Consider the following 19922-nt stretch of genomic DNA (forward strand, 5'->3'; position numbering starts at 1 on the left):
TTCAGTCCGGTGTTTTCTCTACCATCCCAAATTAAAAACTTAACTCATTTCTCTTTCTCTTATTTTCAGGTTGTTTGGTTCGAAGAGTGGTAAACATCTCTTTAGGTGTCCTGATTGCCTACCTAAGCATTCCTGTGATTATGAATTTGCTTAATTCCAAGCAAGTTATGAATACCTCATTCAACCCTCTCAGAATAGTCAACACTTACGGAGCATTTGGAAGGTACAATTCATGTCCATAGTGTCTTTTATCCACACTTATTTTTTATTCTGGTTTTGTTTTCAGATTATCTTTCTTTCCATTGTTTTTTCACCTATTTTCCATGAACTCTTCAATGAATCAACCTTTCTGAGTGCCCACCGCAGGCCAGAAACATGGCATAATGCCTGTCCTCAAAGAGGTTGCAGTCTAGTAAACTGGGTAAGGTAATACATACACAAATAAATAAAGGACTTACAATTTTTGTCAGTGTATGGAGCTCTCAATATGGGAGTTTTTTCCACCAACGCAGGGTGTAGTTAATCTAACATAGTAGATAAATTCCAAGGCATAGAAAGGTTGAGTGACTTAGCTGGATTTTACAGCATATCCTGCCTCTGACACAAGTATTGTTAGAGGCAGGATTTGAACTCACAATTTCCTGACTTTAAGACCAGAACTCTATCCAGCTACACCATGCTGGGTCAATATAAAGGTAACAAATACAATTGAAAATGTCAAGGACAGAACTAGTAGCCTGTATATGTACTAGTAGTCCAGAGTTTTAGGTGACAGGGTAGTGACTAAATGACTAGAATCTGAGGGAAATTTCTTTATAAGGAACTTCTTGTAAATTTCATCAACATACATAAATCACAGACCTGTTGTCTACATGGTACTCTCCAGGGGCCTCAGGGGAGAGTGTGTAGGGTTAATTCAAGATATGTAGCGTTGCTGAACTATAGTAGAAAAACACTAGATTTAGAGTGAGAATTGACATCCTGACTTCTAAAACTAATAAATTCTAATCAGTCACTGGAAATCCTATTGTTTTTGTTGTTCAGTTGTTTTTCAGTCATGTCTAACTCTTTGTGACCCCATTTGGGGTTTTCTTGGCAAAGATACTAGAGTGGTTTGCCATTTCCTTCCCTGGCTCATTTTATAGATGAGAAAATTGAGGCAAACAGGGTGAAGTGACTTGTCCAGAGTCACATAGCTAGTAAGTGTCTGAGGCTTGATTTGAACTCGGGTCTTTCTGACACCAGCCCACCTTGCTGCTCTAGTAGAAACCCCGTGCCTAAACAAATAATTGCACTCAAGGACAGATGAGGTTTATTTAATTTTTTAACTATTTTTTTGAAGACCTGCAAAGAGAATGCATCTCTTACCCCTATGCCACCCTCAAATATCTAATAAACCTGCATCCTTCCTCAAGAGATATAGAGATGGCAAAAAGGTAGAAATGGCCATATGATTAGTGTTGTTTTTACCTTACTACAACGTAGATTTCCAGAACTCTAAATGTACTTTCAGACTATTCCAAGAATAATTGCAAGAATAATAATTAGTGATTTCCTAACAGCTTCCATTTCAAAGGGGAAACCATGGAGAATTGATCCGGCTTGGTTTGGCACTGGCCCTATAAGGAACTGAACCCTAGGTACTTGAGTCTATCCATCTTTCTTAATTTACTTCCCCAGAACTGATTCTGAATCAGGAAACAAGCTATCTTTCACCTGGGCAAAAAGCCTAGAATGATCATAGAATTCCAGAAAGAACTCTGCAGGTCACCTGTTCTCTAGTACTAGATACACACAGAAATTCAGAGGAGGGACGACCTAAGAAAGGAGCCTGTAATGGAACTGTTTGCCCAGATGTCTATACGCAAACGCACAGAGTAACAAGTAAAAATAAATTAGATAGGGGCAGCTAGATGGCACAGTGGATAGAGCACAGCCCTGGAGTCAGGAGGACCCGCGTTCAAATCCGGCCTCAGACACATAATACTCACTAGCTGGGTGACTTTGGGCAAGTCACTTAACCCCAATTGCCTCACCAGAAAGAAAAAAAAAAGAATAATTAGATATCCCACTGTAAGGAAGAGAAGTTTACCTCACAGGTACTACTGAGACTTGATGGATTATAGCTCTAGAGGGACATACTTGATTTAAAAAAGTAATAAAGTAGACAAAAGGTAGGGTGTGGGAGAAGGTAGCAGAGTACCACAGTTTATTAAGAAAAGCTGCTCATATAAAGAAATCCAAGAAACACGGTACAGAGTGTCTGGGCAAAAATTAACAAAGGCAGATAAAGAAACAATCTTGTCAGTATGTATGTATACTGCATACTATCTAGACAGAGAAAATAGGAAATGCCCAAAGGTAAAATTCTGAAGATACAAAGAGAAACATTTATGGTGAGGATAAAAGGGAGGGAATGGTCTAAAGACACCAATGTAGATGCATAGAAAACTCACCTGTCAACTTAGATTTTTTAAAACACATGTCCAGAAGATGGAAGCAAGGTTAAATAACAGAGAATGACTATAAAAGCATGGTCTGGCCCTGTAAGAATGGCGTCAGAATGCGCTAAGGCTGGCAAGGAAAATTAAGGACAGCAAAATGAGCATTTTTTTTTTAGCTAAGTTGGATAAAAAATTGAAGAGAATAAAAGATCACATTGCTTAGAGTGCATGGGACAGTCGTTAACAGTGGACAAAAGGTCTTTTGCTTATGTTATTTTGCTTCTGTTTTATCTGAAAAGGAGCATGGTCTTTGGACTGGAAAGGACAAAACAAGACTATCTAATAAGGAGCGGATAACCAAAATACATAAAGAGACAACAGTGAGAGAGCACCTAGCAGGCTTTGATGAGCGACTCATGTAACCCAAATGATTATGTTAGCATGCTAAGGAAAATGGCAAATGCGATGGCTGGACCATTATCAGTCATCTCTAAAAGTTTACAGAAAACAGCGAAGGTACCAAAGGATTGGATAAAAGCAAACGTTATCCAGATCTCCCCCAAATTGAAGAAAATCAAATCAGTGGCTTTGTCTTTGATTCGTGACATAATTCTAGAATGCTTTATTAAGGCAGTGGCTGATGAATATCTACAAAAGGAAGCAGTGATCACAAAAAGCTAGCATACTTTTATTAAAAACAAGTCATACCAGGTTAATTTTATTTTTTGTTTTTTGTTTGTTGTGTTTTTGCACAAGAGTTACTAGAATGGTAAATCGAGAAAGTGACATAGATCTAGTTTACCTAGATATCCATAAAAAATGTGACCAAGTGAGACTACAGTTAGACAGTTTGGAGTTGGTTGAATAGGCAGGCTCCAGGTAACATAGGGTAGGGAAAAGAAAACTAAACTTGGAATCACTGGACGAGTTTAAATTCTGCCACTGCTACTTACCGTATGTGTGACATTGAGCAAGTCATTTAACTTCTCTGGGCCTCAGTTTCCTCATCCCTAAAATTAAAGGGTTGGACTTTAAAGCTCCATCAGGCTTTGGATCTATGATCTAAGGAATTTAATGGACCAATTCATTAAAGGTTTGATATCAGCTTGGAAGGCAGTCTCCAGTGGAGTTCCCTAGAAATCTGTGCTTGGTCTTCCTCTATATAACATTTTAATTAATGACTACTCAAAGCGTAGATAGTATGTTTATCAAATTTATAGAGAACACAAAAGCTATGAGGGATAATTAACACACTGAATGACAGGATTAAAATACAAAAATATCTTTAGAGGCTAGAACACTGGATCTAATCTAGAGGTTAATAGCAATGATGAATATAAACTTAGTCTTACACTTGAGTTCAAAAATTGAGTTTCAGAAGTACAAGATGAGGGAGGCATGACCCATCAATAGTTCATCTTAAAAAAGATCTGGGTGTTTTAGGGGACCAAAGGCTCAATATGAGTTAACAGGGTGATATAAAGCCAAGAAAAAGCTAAAAAATGGTCTTAGGCTGCATTAAGAGAAGGATAGTATCTATGACAGAAGATAGTACACAGGGTTCATTATTATGTTCACTTCTAGACATTCACATTTTAGGAAGAACTTTGGTAAACTGGAGAATATCCAAGGAAGAGCAGCCAAGATGGTGAATGACCATAAGTTCATGCCCAGTGAGGCTATGGGAGGATCCTGGGAGAGGAGGTAGAGATATTTAGGCTGGAGAAGACTGGAGGAAGTACAGAAAATGTTAGCAGACTCACAAAAGAGATAAGATCTGTTCATTTGACAACAAAGGGCAAAACTAAAAAAAATGACTGAAATCATAAAGAAGCAAATTTAGGCTTTCCTTTTTATGCTATACAAAAGCATAATGTCTGGCCCAAAAAGGTGGTACCATGGGTTCTCTGGAAGTTGTCAGCATAAACTGGATCACTTGTTAGGTATGTTGTAGAAAGAAGGGTCTCTTATTCAAGAATAGCTTGACTAGATAGCCTCTGGGCTCCTTCCCACTCTAAGAATCTGTGAAAAGTGCCTTCTGTGATACTCTATCATTTAAGCCCCCCATTTTATGGAAACTAAGGCCCAGAGTGGGGCAGTGACTTACACAAAGTAAATCATACCCCACTTACACGTGGCATGTTCATGGCACAGCCAAGCCTCAAACTAAAGCTCCCTGCTACTGAGGCCAGCAATCTCTCTACTACACCTAAGATAATCAAAGGAAGAGCACTTCCAACCAGAAAGACTAGGTTTTCATGTCCAATGACTCTCTACCATTAAATCCTCCCAGAATCACCAAAATAGCAGAAATATTCACAGCCTCCAGCATTCACTAAACAGAAAGAGCAAGTTCATATTAGCAGATAGTAAAGCATCAAACCAGCTCGGGTCAAAACTGTCCACAGAAAATATGGGGTCATTTTCAGCAGTACTTTTAAAACCAAATAGATTTTTTAAAAATTTGTTATCTTTTATTTTAACATCACTTAGATTTCCCCCATATTCCATCCTTCCTTCTCCTCTGAAAGCCATCCCTTATAACAACCAAAAAATATTTTTAAAGAAAAGAAAAAAAATCAGCAAGTAGATCAATACATTTAAAAATCTGATGTCATGTGTAATTTTCCACAGCAATAAACCACTCCCAGCCCTACTGCCACAAAGGAGCAGGGGGAAGGGGAGGGGAGTAGGCATCTCCTCCTGTCTCTTCTTTGGGGCCAACCTTCTTCTTTCTAATTTTGCAGTGTTCTTCTTTGATTCCTCCATTGATGTAGTCATTGGGTTTACTGTTTTCCTGGCTCTGCTGATTTCACTTCTAAGCAGTACTTTGGAAGGGGATGTCTGCATTTAGAGGAATAGCTTCTGGGCTTCTTAGAGTCAAGTCAATAGATATTTACTAAGCAGCTACCATATGCCAGGTGCCCAGCTTAGTGCTCACTCCATCTTCAATTCCTCTCTCTCTTTACCCACAAGTCAGTTGTCAAATGTTGCCATTACATCTTTCACATCTCTCATATCTGGTGCCACCTTAGTTAAGACCCTTCTTAGCTCTTACCTAGAGTATTGCAGCAGCCTCCTGGTTGCTCTCCCAGCTCCAGGCCCTCCTGCACACTGCAGCCAATGCCATTTTCCTTAAATGCTGATCTGACCATGTGACTCCCCTACTCAGCCAACTCCAGTGGCTCCCTATGGCCTCTAGAATAAAATATAACCTCCTCTGTTTAGCCTTTAAAGCCCTTCCCAACCTCTCTTCCCAGCCTCCTTGAACGTCATTATTCCCACTTGCTCTTTCTGCCCTCCAGCCAAACTGTCCTTCTTTCTGTTCCTCACACATGATAAGCCATCTCCATGCCTTTGCACTGGCCATCCTACATGCCTGGAATTCACTCCCTCCATATCTGCAACTTGGAGTCCCTTCTATTAAGATGCAACTCAAACTCCATTCCCCATGAAGTCTTTCCTCATCGCCCCACAACTAGTAATGCCTTCCTGCTCAAAACAACCTTGTATTTAGCTACTTTGTATATATTTGTAGTAAATTCCTTTCATATTTATGCTATCTATACTTTTGTTTGTACTTCTCGCCTTTCCCGTTACATATGTAGATTCCTTTCAGAGGGAGACTATTTAGTTATTTGTACTTGTATCCCCAGTGCTTGACACAGTGCACGGCACAGTAATAGGTACTTAATAAGTACTTGTTGTTTATTGATTGATTGGTGTCTCAGTATCTTCAAAGGCTGTTTCTTTTCCTTGGGGATCCTCCTTCCCTCTGTTGTCTCATTTCTGTTTGGAAAGTTAGCGGAACCCAAAGAGGCAGTACTACAATACTTCCATAACCTTTGGGTTATCCTACGCTATGTCAAGCAATAAAAAATGATTCAGGCTCACACTGAACATCCAAGGATGTGAAAGTTCAAATTTAGAGTGCATGGTAGGCATTATTAGTAGTAGTAAAATTGTTGTCCCTTGTTTCCCTTGTGTTTCTAACTAGTGGGTAGCTCATCAGGGCTCATCATTCAGCCTAGGGTGTAATTCAATCATGTAGTCACTTCTTCATTCATTCATTTGACAAAGACTTATTAGGTGTGATATGCCAATTCTAGAAATTTGTTTGGTCAAAGTGACTATTATAGGATGAAATGAACACAAAGATCTATCTCCCCATTAAGCAAGTTCTCTTTCAAAGATTCTTTTTGAATCCCTAAAAAAATCCCTTTTAAATCCCTAAAAAAAAAAAGGAAAATGGAGAGAGGATGATAGGATGGAAAAATGCATTTTGTTGTTTAGTCATTTTTCATTCATGTCTGACTCTTCATGACCCCCTTTGGGGTCTTCTTGGCAGAGATACTGGAGTAGTTTCCCATTTTCTTCTACAGCTCATTTTACAGAAGAGGAAACTGAGGGAAATGGAGTTAAGTGACTTGCCCAGGGTCACATAGCTAGGAAGTATCAGAGACAGGATTTGAACCCAGGAAGATGCATCTTCCTGACTCCAGGCCCATTTTATCACCTAGCTGCCCTTAAGAAAAATGCATATAAATCCCAAATAAAGTGAGTATATGTTTGCATGTGTGTGTGTGTGTGTGTGTGTGTGTGTGTGTGCGTGTGTGTGTGCTGAATTCCATTTAGTTATTTTACTTGCTTGCATAGGAGTATCTGATTTTATCACAAAAGCCCTCTCTATAAATAGGACTCTGTTGTCTCACTTCTTATGCCTACCTATTCTCGTCTCCCCTGATTTTTAGTCTGTGCTATGTGCTCCAAGCAAACTGGAATCCTTGCCATCTCCCAGACCCCCTGCCCCAATCTCTGTGGGCTTAAGTTCAAGGTCTAGCTGAAATTCCACCTGTGCCATAAAACATTCCCAGAGTCCACCAGGAAAAAGTGATCTTTCTTTCTTTAAACCTCAGATAATATACTGTACTTCTCTTATACTCTTATCTTATTCTAGTCTGCACTGTAAATGTATAATTATTTTTATTATATTACATATTTTGTTTCATGTCCCCCTTGTAGGCAGGGAGCCATATCTGATTTATCTTTGTAACTCCCCCAACACCGAGTATACCATTGCAAACAGTAGGTAATTACTAAATGTAGAATGAATACCTGACATGCAAGTAACATGCATGTGTAGAACATATGTGTTTGCTGTTTGGCATCCTGAGAACATATATGGGGGCCTACTTAGGGGCTATCTTTCTAACCCTCTCTATATACTTCCAATTAGGTGCAATGATTTTGTTTTCACTTTCTGTTTTCCTTGGCACAGCCCTCCCTCCTCCTGCCCTAACAACCCCTTATGACTTCTACTCCCACCCCCAACTGCTGCTGAGCAATGGCTTTGTGAGACCCATTTCTCAGCCAGAATGGTGCCATGCTTGGATGCCTTCAGATAGCTGTTAATGGGGCCCCATGAGTCAGCTATTAATGGGTGTTCTTTAAGCACTGTGTCTGGGATTTTCTCAGCTGACTGGAGGCCAGACACTAGAACAGACAACCAGGCAGTAACTCAGAGAGAATGTGTGTGTGTGTGTGTGTGTGTGTGTGTGTGTGTGTGTGTGTGGCCTTCATTATACCACAATAGAACTAGACTTATACCCTGTTAGTTCAAAGACAGAAGAATAAAAAGTTTGGGGGAAACTTCCAACCTTCTATCCAGTTGATGGACTCAGTTTGTCTTGGTTACAATTGGTCAGTCAACAGGTATTTCTTGAGTGCCTGCTATGGGCTAAACTTGTTACTGGTACCTACTAGATACACCATTTTTTTTTCATATGGACTGTGTCACTTTCAAGAGTCCTGATGCTGAGGGACTCCCCCAGCACCAAGATGGCCTAGTTACCACAGTAACTACCTCAACCCACCAGCAACCCAACTTGAAAAATTTTCTAGGTTATTTCACAGTCAACAACGTAATATGAGACGCATAGCAAGAAATCAGCGATACAAATGTTTACAACACATTTCTTTCACCATAACCCTATGTGAGTATTATTTACTCCCATTTTAAAGATGGGAAAACAGTCTCAAACAAATTAGGTCACTTGCCAATGGTCACACATCTTATTATAAGGGCCAGAGTCAGTATTTGAACCCAGGTCTCTAGACCTTATTCCAGTATTCTTTCTCCTTACATTATGTCGCCTTTTGATAGATAACAGCATCATAATTGTAACTCTAAAGAACTAGAAACAACTTTAACATTAAAAAGTTGTCAAATATATGAAAAAAGCAACTTCTGTTACCTCTGATAGAGGCTAAAACTTTTTGTCATTTTCCCAGGGAGGTGGAGCAGCAGTAACTAGAGCCTGGGGAATTCTGTCCAGCTATGGCATCACGGAGCTTTACCAGGCTTGCTCTATGGCTGCTGTCCCACTCTGGATATAGCATTGGCTAAGAGAGAGAAGATTTTGGACCTGGCTTTATCAATAACACACTAGAACCTTGGCAAGTTGTCAAAATTCTGAAAGCCTTACTTTCCCCATGGACAAAATGGGCAATGATAATTCTTTTTCCTTGGTGACTCCCAGGGCCTTAGAGTTTCCTTTTAAATAAGACTGGAGTAGTATTATTGATAAAAACGGAGCAGTAGTCTAGCAGACTACATGTACGCAGAGAGGCAGTCTGTGGAACCCTGAACTTGGAGTCAAGAAGCCGATCTCAGGTCTTGGCTTTGCCACTTAACTCGTGTGTGACCTAAAGCAAGTTATTTCCCTGCCTTGAGCCTTGGTTTTCCTCCTCTGTAAAACAGAGCATGATAATCCTTGTACTAGCTCCTCATAGGGTTGTCATGAGGAAAGTGCTTTGTAGACTTTAACAGACTATAGAAATGTGAGAGGGAGGCAAGTGTCTTGAAAAGTGGGGGCTCTTCCTCTGGTGGGAGAGGGGCAAGGAGCCCAAGTGGACACCACTTAGGGAGCAGATCTGAGCTGGAGCCACAGACATATGGAGGGAGTTGCTGTCCCAGCAGCCCATGCCTCCTATTTGTCCAATGGCTCCTGTCTCCTGGGCACATTCTGGGACTATTCAAGGACCCCTTCATGGCCCCCAGCAAGAGCTTCTGCTTTGCTAGGGTCCAGACCAAAGTCGGGCTGACCAACCTCACCTGGATTGGGGACCAGGGCATTCTTGTGGCCTCCAAATGTGGAACTGTGGTTACTAACAAGGATGAGACACTCATCATCAGCAAGTTCTGCAAATATGAGCATGATGGCAGTGACTACTGTCAGTGTCCTGGTACTTAGCACACAGGCTGTCCAAGACTTCTGCATAAAAATTTTGGATCTTGCTCAAGAGAAAGTGCTCAACTCCTATAAAGCTCACTCTGGCCAAGTCTACTGTGTTGCTGCTTCTCCCCACAAGGACCCTGTGTTCCTGTCATGCAGTGAAGTCAAGAGGATTCTACTTTGGGATACCCAGTGTCCTAAGCCAGCAATACATATTGGCATGATGGGAAGTGCCTCCCATCGCCTTCCTACCTTACTGACTTGGCATTCTCAGAAGAGCAAAGTTTTTGCTTTTGGGGATGAGAATGGCACCATCTCCCTTGTAGACATCAAGAAGCCTGTTTTTATCCTCTATTCATCTGTGTATTCCCAATCTCAAGAATGCCAGCAAGTAGATTGGACTTGAGACAAAAAAGACAAAACTCCTACCCACAAATCAATACCCACTTATCCCTTGGTTTATGAGAATACAAGTCCTCTATGTAAAAAAAAAAATGTGAGCAATGGTGATTATTATTACTGGTCCAGAGCCCCAGTACCATTGGGCTTTGCTGTAGAAGCCCCATTTGAAGATGTAGTAGGTAGCTCAAGATGACCTAACAGAGGAAGTTTACCTTGGAATGTAGACTGAGCTGAATTCCAGACAAATCTCATTAGTCAACCAAAGAGAAGGAAACAGGAAAGAAATACTAGACAGAGTATCAGGCCCCTACTCAAGCACACATAGGTATGAATTCAAATCCTAGCCCCACATTTAAATGTCTGTATAATATAAGAAAACATTATGAATCTCAATTGCCTACATTTGCTTTGGGAGAGGGGAGGAAAATAGGGGTAACCAAGGATGCCAGTCCAGAAAGACAGTGAGTTGCAGAGCCTCAATCTAGCAAGAGGCCAAGAACCTTAGCTTTGCCAAAAAACTTCTCTCAAAAGCCAAAGGAAGCTTATATCCCTGGAAAAAGCCAAAGGGACTCAAGTCTCCCACCAGTAGCAAAATGAATCAATGAGGAATTTAATGACTTATCATGTTGCAGCCCACCCTAACTCTCGGCTCTATTTCTCCATAGCATTAGCAAAGAGAGGACTGAGGTCATTATCCAGGGCACTTCCAGCCTTGAAGCCAATGATTCCACTGCAGTATGGGAGGAATATGAGTTCAAATGCAAGCCTGGGAACCTGAAGAGGAGACCATGCCTGATCTCTCCATATCACTATCGGCTAGACTGGCTCATGTGGTTCGCTGCTTTCCAGGTAAGGCAGCTCAGGAAACATTGGGGTTATCTGAAGACAAATCCAAAGACACATAATGGCCCTTTTTTCTCTCCAGAAAGAATGGATGAAAAAGCATTTATTAAGCATGTATTATGTGGCAGCGTCTTAGGATACAAATACAAAAGCAAGATAGTCCCTGCCCTCAAGGTACTTATATTCTACTGGGGAAAACAAAACTTATCCAAAAGGGGCAAACAAGGAAGGGATGTTTGGATTTGGGAAGCCACAGGTATGGTAATAGAGCCATAGGAAAGCTAATTGATATGTCCTTTCTAGTAGCAATGACAGTATTGGTTTGGTTATAGTTCCAAAACTAGAAAAAGAGTGGGGGGGGGGTATACCAAAAGAAGTTTGGAGAAGTGCATGACCACAAGTGCAAGGGATAGAACACTGGGCCCTGGAGTCAGGAAGACCTGGATTCACATCCAGCTTCACACATTTACTAGTTGTGAGACTGTGTACAAGTCAATTAACCTCTTTCTGCCTCAGTTTCCTCCATTATAAAATGGGGATAATAAAAGCACCTACCTCCCAGGTTTGTTGTGAGAATCAAATGAGATAATATTTGTTTAAGAAGAAAAGCTTAGCTCAGTGCCTGACACATAATAAGCACATAATAAATGCTTATTCCCTTATTCCTTTCCATTTCCCGAGAAGGTGGCTGAGCAGATATATAGTGAACCATGTGACATACTATCAAGACAGTATGGGCTTGAAGGTAATAGTTCCAGATATGATAATGACACCACCACCACCATTCCTAGGGCAAGGTTTTTGGTGATTCAGTGGCTGGGAACGTGTAAGATCAGGCAAGACGGATGACAAGAAGATGGCCAGGGTAGAAGGTAAGAGAAGGCATGGGCGGGAAGCACTAGGCCCTAAATCCAAATTCTCTCCCTTTATCCAGACCTGCCATCACCTTAAACTTGGGAGGCAGCATGGAGTAGTAGAACTGGATTTTGAGTCACAGAGTCCGAGTTCAAATCCTCTGTCTGCTACCTATTACCTGTGTGACTTGGCTTCTCTTTCCTCATTAGTAAAATTAGAAGTAAAGAGCTTTGAAATTCCATGATTCTATGATCTTCCAGTGCAAAGATAATATGATGATAATAATAGCTAACATTTCTATTATAGTAGACTATGTGGTGGAACACATTTTCTCTAAATTCTGGCATCTCTACTTTGTCCCCTTGTTGAAGTGTATTAATATACACTTCATACCTTCTGTATTAATATACAGGAGGTTCAATTATGGTTTGAAAATTTGTCATGGAAAATGATGTCCAGGTGGTCTAATTTTACAAGCTAGGAATAAGTTTAGGTTGGATTAGCCCTCCCATATTTTTTGTTATATGTGCCCAGGGAGTGCTATGTTGCAATGTCACTGTTTTTATTCCCTTTTAATTCCTGTACTTTTATACTGTAATAGAATTAACTTAACCTAAGGTAGTTTTTTTTTAATAGTAATAAAGGACTGTCATGTTGATGTCTGTCCATTGCTTACCTAGTTGTGCTTTTACCCAATATACCACCTTTTTTGGCCATGTGAGCAGAATATTGTTAAGTAACAGTAATAATAGCAATAGCTCCCATTCATAGAGTATTTTAAACTTTACAAAGGCTTTCCTCATAAAAATCCTAAGAAGTAGTTAATATAAGAATGATTATTCTCCATTTCACAGATTTGAAAACTAAGTTCTGAGCAGTTAAGTGTCTAGGAATGGCATGGTAGCACATGCTGATAATCTCTGCTGCTGGGCAGACTGAGGCTCATGGGTCACTTGAACTTAGGAGTTCTGAGCTATACTGGGACTAAAGCCAACTAGGTGTCCATACTGAGTCCCACACCAATGTGGTGAGCCTTATGAATGGGACCGGGGGGGGGTAGTGAGGGTGGGGAGGTATCCTACCAAGAGCCTAGAAAGGGATGAATCTATCAAGCTTCCTTGACATCACAGTGAGATGGAGCCTATGAATGGCCACTGAACTTATAGCCTGGGTGGGAGGAAAAGAGGAAGAAGCAGAGTTGTTAAATGACTTGCCCATGGTTATTAGTAAATTCCAAAGCCAGGGTTTGAACCCACATCTTCCAATTTAGTTTAGTGCTTTTTGCCCCATGGCAGTAAGGAGAACTAAAGATTCAAGAATGCATTTGCATGTGACCCACACCATGAAATCTGAGCAAACTGTATGTGCGCTTGCTTTGGGAGATATAGAGTCTAGTTTGGTTGGCCTGTTTCATGGGATTTGTATGCAGAAAAACTTTTCTGTCTTGAGGTAAACTTAATATAGGGACTTGAACATTAACATACTTTGCCCCTGACTGACAATGAGCCTAAGTAAATGCTATAATAAGATCCCCCACTAACCCTGCCTCATCTAAAGACATGTCATAAACTTGTGGGATACTGAAAACATAGTTCTCAAACTTATTAAATGTTTGCTGAATGAATGTCTCACTTCACCGTGTTATAAGGGGAAATACATTAGAGTCAGAGGGTCCAGGTTTGATTCCCACTTCTGCTACTGTAACCTTGGGCAAGTCACTTAATCTCTAAAAGTATCAGTTTCCTCACCTGTAGTGCAAGAATAATGGTATTTGCACTCTCTACCAATCATGGTGATTGTGAGAATTAGAATACATGTGTGTGAAAGCTCTTTGTCAGTCTTAGAGTTTGATAGAAATGTAAGCTATAATCATTATCTGACATTCAGAATTTTAAATTTCATAGGCAGGATCAACAGATGGATGAGGACATTTCTGCTCACATTGTGGACCATCTGTCTTAACACTGTAATTCAGGGGATTTTTTTAGATGACATGTTATATCACTGTGCATGTGGAGTTAATGACTAAGCCCTCTAAGGGTGTCACTTGACTGAGCCAAATTTGACATTTAAAGTCAGTATCTTAATTGTGTGAGCCCTTCCAAGAAAATGACCTGACCACTGAGGCTATAACAACATGTCACAAAAAAATGAAAAGAATAAATTTTCAAATAAACATTTTTACTAAAACATGAAAGGTTTTTCCAACAATGAATTTGGAACTCTGAATCTTCATACCCAAAGAAGAGGTTGATGGATTGACATCAGCTTTTTAAAGGAGTATCCCAGGGCTCTGTCCTTGGCTCTCCAAGTGACTTGACTAAAGATATTGATTCTATGCCTAGAATGACAAAGTTGGTAGAGATGGCTAGTGTATTAGACAGAAATAGGGTCCAGAAAGATCTCATCAGGCTAGAACAATGAGCCAAATCTAATACATATGTAATAGGGATAGATCCAAAGTTCTATATTTAGGTTCAAAAAATCAACTGTACAATTACAGCATAAGGAAGATAAGACTAGACAGAAGTTCTTGTGTAAAAGGCTTGGGAGTTTTAGTTGACTAAAGATAAATGAGTCAGTAATATGAAAGGAATTCCCCCAAAAGGCTACTAGAATTATATGTGTGTGTGTGTGTGTGTGTGTGTGTGTATGTGTGTATACAATATTAAATATGTAATATAATATGATTAACGTATAGTGCTTGTTTGTCTAGTGATCTCACCTCAAACTTTCTTATGGAGCTTTACGTAGATCTCTCCTTTACCTTCATCACATTCTACCTTGTATCACATTTTTATTTCTGGAATTTTTTCTAATTTTCCATATGGATTTCATATATTTTTAGTTTCTTATCTTTGTCTCTTTTTCTCTTTTTACATTGCCTTGCACATTATAAGTAAATGTTAGTTCAATTCAAATTTGGTAAATATTTGTTCAATTAATTTAATCACTTGACATGCAGTTCTACAGCCCTTACTAATAGATAATGTCTTAAAACTTGTTTCAACTATCTCCATCCGTATTTGGGTGAAGATGTATAAGCCAAACAAAAGTGTATTCTAAATACTTCTCTGTACCTACTTTTTTTAAAAAAAAATTGTTCACCTTTGTTATATTTTCAGTTCCAAATTCTGCCCTTTTCCCTATTTAAAGTCATGCAAAACAAATTTCCACATGTAATTTGCTCCTTTTTACCACAAAAGTTGTTCTTTGACAGGAACTATCGAACTATGGGTCAAGATGAGCTCCTGCCACTATAACTGAGGCCTCTGTAAGTGGCCCAAAACATAGGCAGGTTGGTGTCACCTCAACATGTGGATCACCTACCTGCAAAGGTTATACATGTGTGTATGTGTATGTGTACAGTGACTTAACAACAGAACCTTTAAGAACACTCTCTAGCGTTTATCCTTCAGCTGCCCATCCTATTGGCTCAGCAGAACCATAAAGTAAGGGAAGCAACAATTCTCTGGCCACCCCAACTGCTAAACTTGGTGTTATCAACCTACTAGTCTAATTCAGAGAAAGCCTCTCGTAAGGGTTTCCCCTTGTTAATTAAAATATCATATTAGCTAAAAGTGGGAAGAGATGTCATATATGACAGAGGGTACTATGAAGCAGTGTTGAATGTGATTATCACTTTTGAGTTTCCATCACTGTATGTACTACAGTGATTGTTACAGTAGAATTAGTCAAGAATTATTTTATAGCAATGAAATATTATTGTTTTGAAGGCCTATTCATCCCTTACCTATTTTTAATACCCCAGGCTGTATTTTCTCAGAACAATAAAAGTAGCTGAAATTTCCATTTGAAATTCTGTTTTGTCAAAGTTCTAGCCATTCTGAAACATTCATAAGGTGATTTTAGATTGCTTGCACATGTAGGAGGCAGTTAATAAATATTTACTCTATTGAATTGCATCAGTAGAATTCTAAGTCCAGGACAGTCCCACTATACTTTGCCCTGATCAGACCAAATCTGTAATATTATATCCAGTGGTGGATACCATGTTTTATTTTTGTATGTATGTATGTAGGTATTTATTTTTGGCATGCAATGGGGAAAGGGGAGTATCTGGAACTGTGATTTTTACGGATATAGAGAACTCCCGGTAGGGAAACTCCTTGTACCAATACAGATCAACAATTTATCGGCATAAAAAGTTGCCTGAATCACTGAGACGTTAAGTTACTTGGACGAGCCAGTTTGGGTCAGAAGCAGAACCTAAGCCCATGTCTTCCTTCCTCAAAGGCCGGGTTTCTACCTACTATTCCTCTTAGTTCCTGTTGAGTGTATTTGCCTGTCATTGAATGCATTCAAATAAAAGGCATATAACTTTGTATTAACATATGAATGAAATATCAAGGTTGTTTAGTTTTGGATCAATCAGTGAATCAGCAGTTAACTCTATTAAGCAATAGATGCCAGGCAGTGTACTAAGTGCTGGTGACATAAAGAAAGGCCAAAAACAGTCCCTGCCCTCAAGGAACTCCCATTCTAATTTGGAAGACAGCAAGTAAATACATTGATAAATATATGATATATGGAGAGTAAATGAAAAGTAAGCTAAGAGGGGAAAACTCTAGCAGCAGGGGATGGGGATGTCGAGGAAGGGGAAAGATCAGCCTGGCAATTGCTTCTGCTGGTATTATAACCACCGCTGTAGAAGACCCAGAAAAGAAAGTTCTCACCAACAAAGTCCTTAGCATCAACAAATGGTTCAACATCCGAACCTGATGTGATTTTTATGAGTGGAAATGACATTAAAGAAAAGACATCATTATCATCTACTTTACCACTGAACCCTGAAGACCTTTCCATCTGACTTGTAGCTGAAATTTCAATATTTGTGGTCTCCCCCATTAGAATGTGAGTCCTCTGAGCACAGGGACTATCTTACTTTTCTGTTTTTATCTCCCAGTCTAAAAATAATGTTTTGCACATAGTGAGTGCTCAATAAATGTTCTTTTCACTCATTCATTTATAAATATAGGAATAATCTGCATCGAAATAGCAATTGAACCCATGGGAACTGATCAGATCACCAAGGAAGAAGGTACAGAGAGAAAAGAAAAAAGGGCCTGAGACAGAGTCTTGGAGGCAGCCATAGTTAGTGAGTATGGATAGAGGTTTAGAGGAAAGAGAATAAGAGGAGTGGTCAGACAGGAGAAGGAGAACCACGAAAGAATAGTATGTCTCTTCTCTCTGTCTCACACACACATGAGAGGACAGGCTATCCAGGAGAAAAGGGTGAGGAAAAATGAACAGTAAGAAGAAGGCAATTCCATTTGGCAGCTACAGATTCATTGGTAATTTGGGAAAAGCAGCTTCATTTGAATGATGGTACCAGAAACCAGACGGCAGAGAATTTAGAAGTAGGGGAGAGTAATGATAGGTATTGAATATAGTGCCTCTTTTTCACCAGTTTAGCTAAGAAGAGAGGAGAGATATAGGCCTAATATAAGCAAAGGATGTTTGGGTTTTTTGTTTGTTTTTAAGGATGAGTGAGATTTGGGCAAGTTTGTAGGCAGTAGGGAAGGAGACAGAGAGAGCAGAGATAATAGTGAGCATAATCTTCTGGAGAAGAATTAGATGGCAGAATCAGAATCCAGAGAAGACCCTTGCCCAAAAGGCCAGAACAGTGGGCCTGAAATACAATAGAGATAAATGCATAGTCCTGCACTTTGGTTTAAAAAACCAGTTGTACAAGTACAGAATGGAGAAAGTATGGCTAGAGTACAATTCATGAACCAAAAAAATCTGATGTGGCACTAGAAATCATAAAGGCTTAGGCAATATTGCTAAAGGCAGAAGGCAGAATGAGAGAGGTGATTGATATTTCTGCTGCAACAGTCTGTCCTGGTCAGACCATCTCTTAAATATTACTATATTTAGTTCTGAGTACTTCACTGAAGCAATGACATTGACTTCTAAGGAAAGATTACCAGCATTGATTGTGAGGGACTCTGAAATTCTTGCCATGCAAGAATCCATTAAAGAAACTGGGAATGTTGCCTTTGGAGAAGAGAAGACTTGGGGAGAACTTGATCAGTGTGTTCAGATATTTAAAGGGCTGTGTATGGGAAGGTCTTCAGTTAGAAGCTGGTTAGCCACTTGGAGAGGTGGAAGGGCAAGAATTAAATTAAATGGCCTATGGGAATCTTGCAGTTCTGAGATTCTGTGAAATTGATGTCTGTCAGTGGCAGGGATGGGAGGAAATGGCTATCCTGCTTAGAATGAGTAAAATGTTGTTATATACAGTGCTATGTAAGAAAACTGTGACCTGCGGCTGTCAGGTATCAGTTCTGAAAACTATATTTGATTGGTAGAACCAAATAAATGGTCGTCTCCCCTTGAGCCCAATTTTAGACTAAGTATTTGCTCTCCCTGAAATATCACTTCATTTTTCCTAGTGATAGCCAGTAGGTAATGTTTTCTGAATGCAGGCCACTCACTAGAGGCACAAAAGGCTAGTGACCTAAACCACAGGCATAAGACATCCTTCAGTAATGTAGTAAGAGTTCAAAAGTTTCTATGAGTCTAAGCTCTGCTTTTCTCCCTGGTGTTTTGCTAGTGGTATTTTCTGTCAGTTGTTTTTGAGATTCTTCTGCAGTGACATAACAGGTTCCCTTGGGCCATGGTTTTTTATTTATCCCTCAATGGAATTTCATTTAATCTGCATTAGGTATGCTTATCCCTCTCCTAGCAGGCAGCAAAGATTGTGCCTGTAGCCAGCTTTTCACACAGTTTGAAAGAAGAGAGACAGTAGGTCTAGATGAAGCCACTCATTCCGAGATCACTGATTCTCCCTGGGGTCAGAAGGTCAGGAGCTGCTTAAAAAAAAAAAAGAATCCATATCACATAAGAAAACTGCTTTTTCTGGTACAGATTGTTCTCTGAACGAGAGTCTTATCTATACTATATTGCCAATGTTCTGGCTCTCTTGCCTTCTGTCAGCTGCTTCTGGTGCCCAACCCAGAGCAGATTTGGAAGATTGTGTTCTGTCTGGGTTCCATATTTTAGGAAGGACAGACTGGACCATATCCAGAGAAAGGTAACTAGCACGTGCCACAGGATGATTGGTGGAAGAAATTGTGGGTGTGTAGTCTGGGGGTGAGAAGATGTAGGGGGTGATATGATAGCTGTCTTCAAATGTTGGAAGGACTGTCATGTGAAAGCGATTAGTCCTGATTTACAAAGCCCAGAGGGCAGAACTCGGAGGAGTTGGTGGAAGTTAGGGTGACAGATTTCAAGCCTTCCTAACTATTAGATCTATCCAAAAGTGGAATAGGCTGCCTGGAGAGGTAATGAGTTCCTCATCATTAGAAATCTTTAGGCAGAGGCTGCTTGACATTTTGCGAGTGGTGTAGAGGAGTTTCCTGCTTAGGCATGGGCTGGGTTCAGTGACCTCTGCAGGTCCTTTAACGTCTGACCTTCTATGGATCTTACCTAAGCCTTTATGATGCAAATGTCTGGAGACAGGAGATAATGGCATTTAGAATCAGAGACATAGAGCATAATTGAAAGTGGTTCAACTCCCTTGTTTTACAAAGAAAGAAATTTTGTCTGGCCCATGCTAGGATTGCTTAATGAAGGTTATACTGTAAATATGAAAATTACATTCTTCTTAATATAAGGTATCCAAAAAATCTTAGTGCTGTTTTAAGCTTGAATAGTGTAAAGTTGTAGACATGCTCTTTATGTTTAAGATTCATTGACCATGTTTAAAAGGCCTTTGTTTCAGTCAGAGTAGTGATTGAGAGGAAGGGTGATCCCTTGAAGCTTTGCCTTTTAACCAGCTGCTGACAAGCTGCTGTCAGCTTACACAGTTGGGGGAAGATGGCTGCCATCCTTTTTTTGCTCCTCACAGGTGACTTTGACATTTTATCACCTGCCAGCAAATGCCCAACATTTAGTCACAGAGAATTTTCTCTAAAGATTCTACCCTGTGAGAGAGTTGGAGTAAACTCACAGGATTATGCCCTTGAGAGATGCATGCCTATCAAAATCAGTAGACCCAAAGCCTGTCATGGCTATTATGGATATCTTTGAGTCCTAATTTTTAATAACTCAGGAATTTGCTTCTTGAATGTGACTGATTTGTGAGAACCACTTGATTACTTACCAGTAATCAGTG

At 39.9% G+C, this 19922-nt stretch overlaps 1 protein-coding gene and 1 pseudogene across 2 annotated transcripts in view; both read left to right on the top strand.

Moving 5' to 3' along the window:
- LMF1 (lipase maturation factor 1) overlaps positions 1-19922 on the top strand; it is a 729514-nt gene that overhangs the window by 669070 nt on the left and 40522 nt on the right. For both annotated transcript variants that reach the window (XM_021006793.2, XM_078152596.1), the window contains 2 exons: positions 70-223; positions 10747-10930. In XM_021006793.2, coding sequence (XP_020862452.1) covers positions 70-223; positions 10747-10930 — 338 coding nt within the window. The remainder of the gene's footprint in view (positions 1-69; positions 224-10746; positions 10931-19922) is intronic.
- On the top strand, positions 9399-10119 carry LOC110221825 (methylosome protein WDR77 pseudogene; annotated as a pseudogene).

Source organism: Phascolarctos cinereus, unplaced genomic scaffold, assembly GCF_003287225.1.
Source record: "Phascolarctos cinereus isolate Bilbo 61053 unplaced genomic scaffold, phaCin_HiC Scaffold_4;HRSCAF=312, whole genome shotgun sequence".
Classification (NCBI taxonomy): domain Eukaryota; kingdom Metazoa; phylum Chordata; class Mammalia; order Diprotodontia; family Phascolarctidae; genus Phascolarctos; species Phascolarctos cinereus.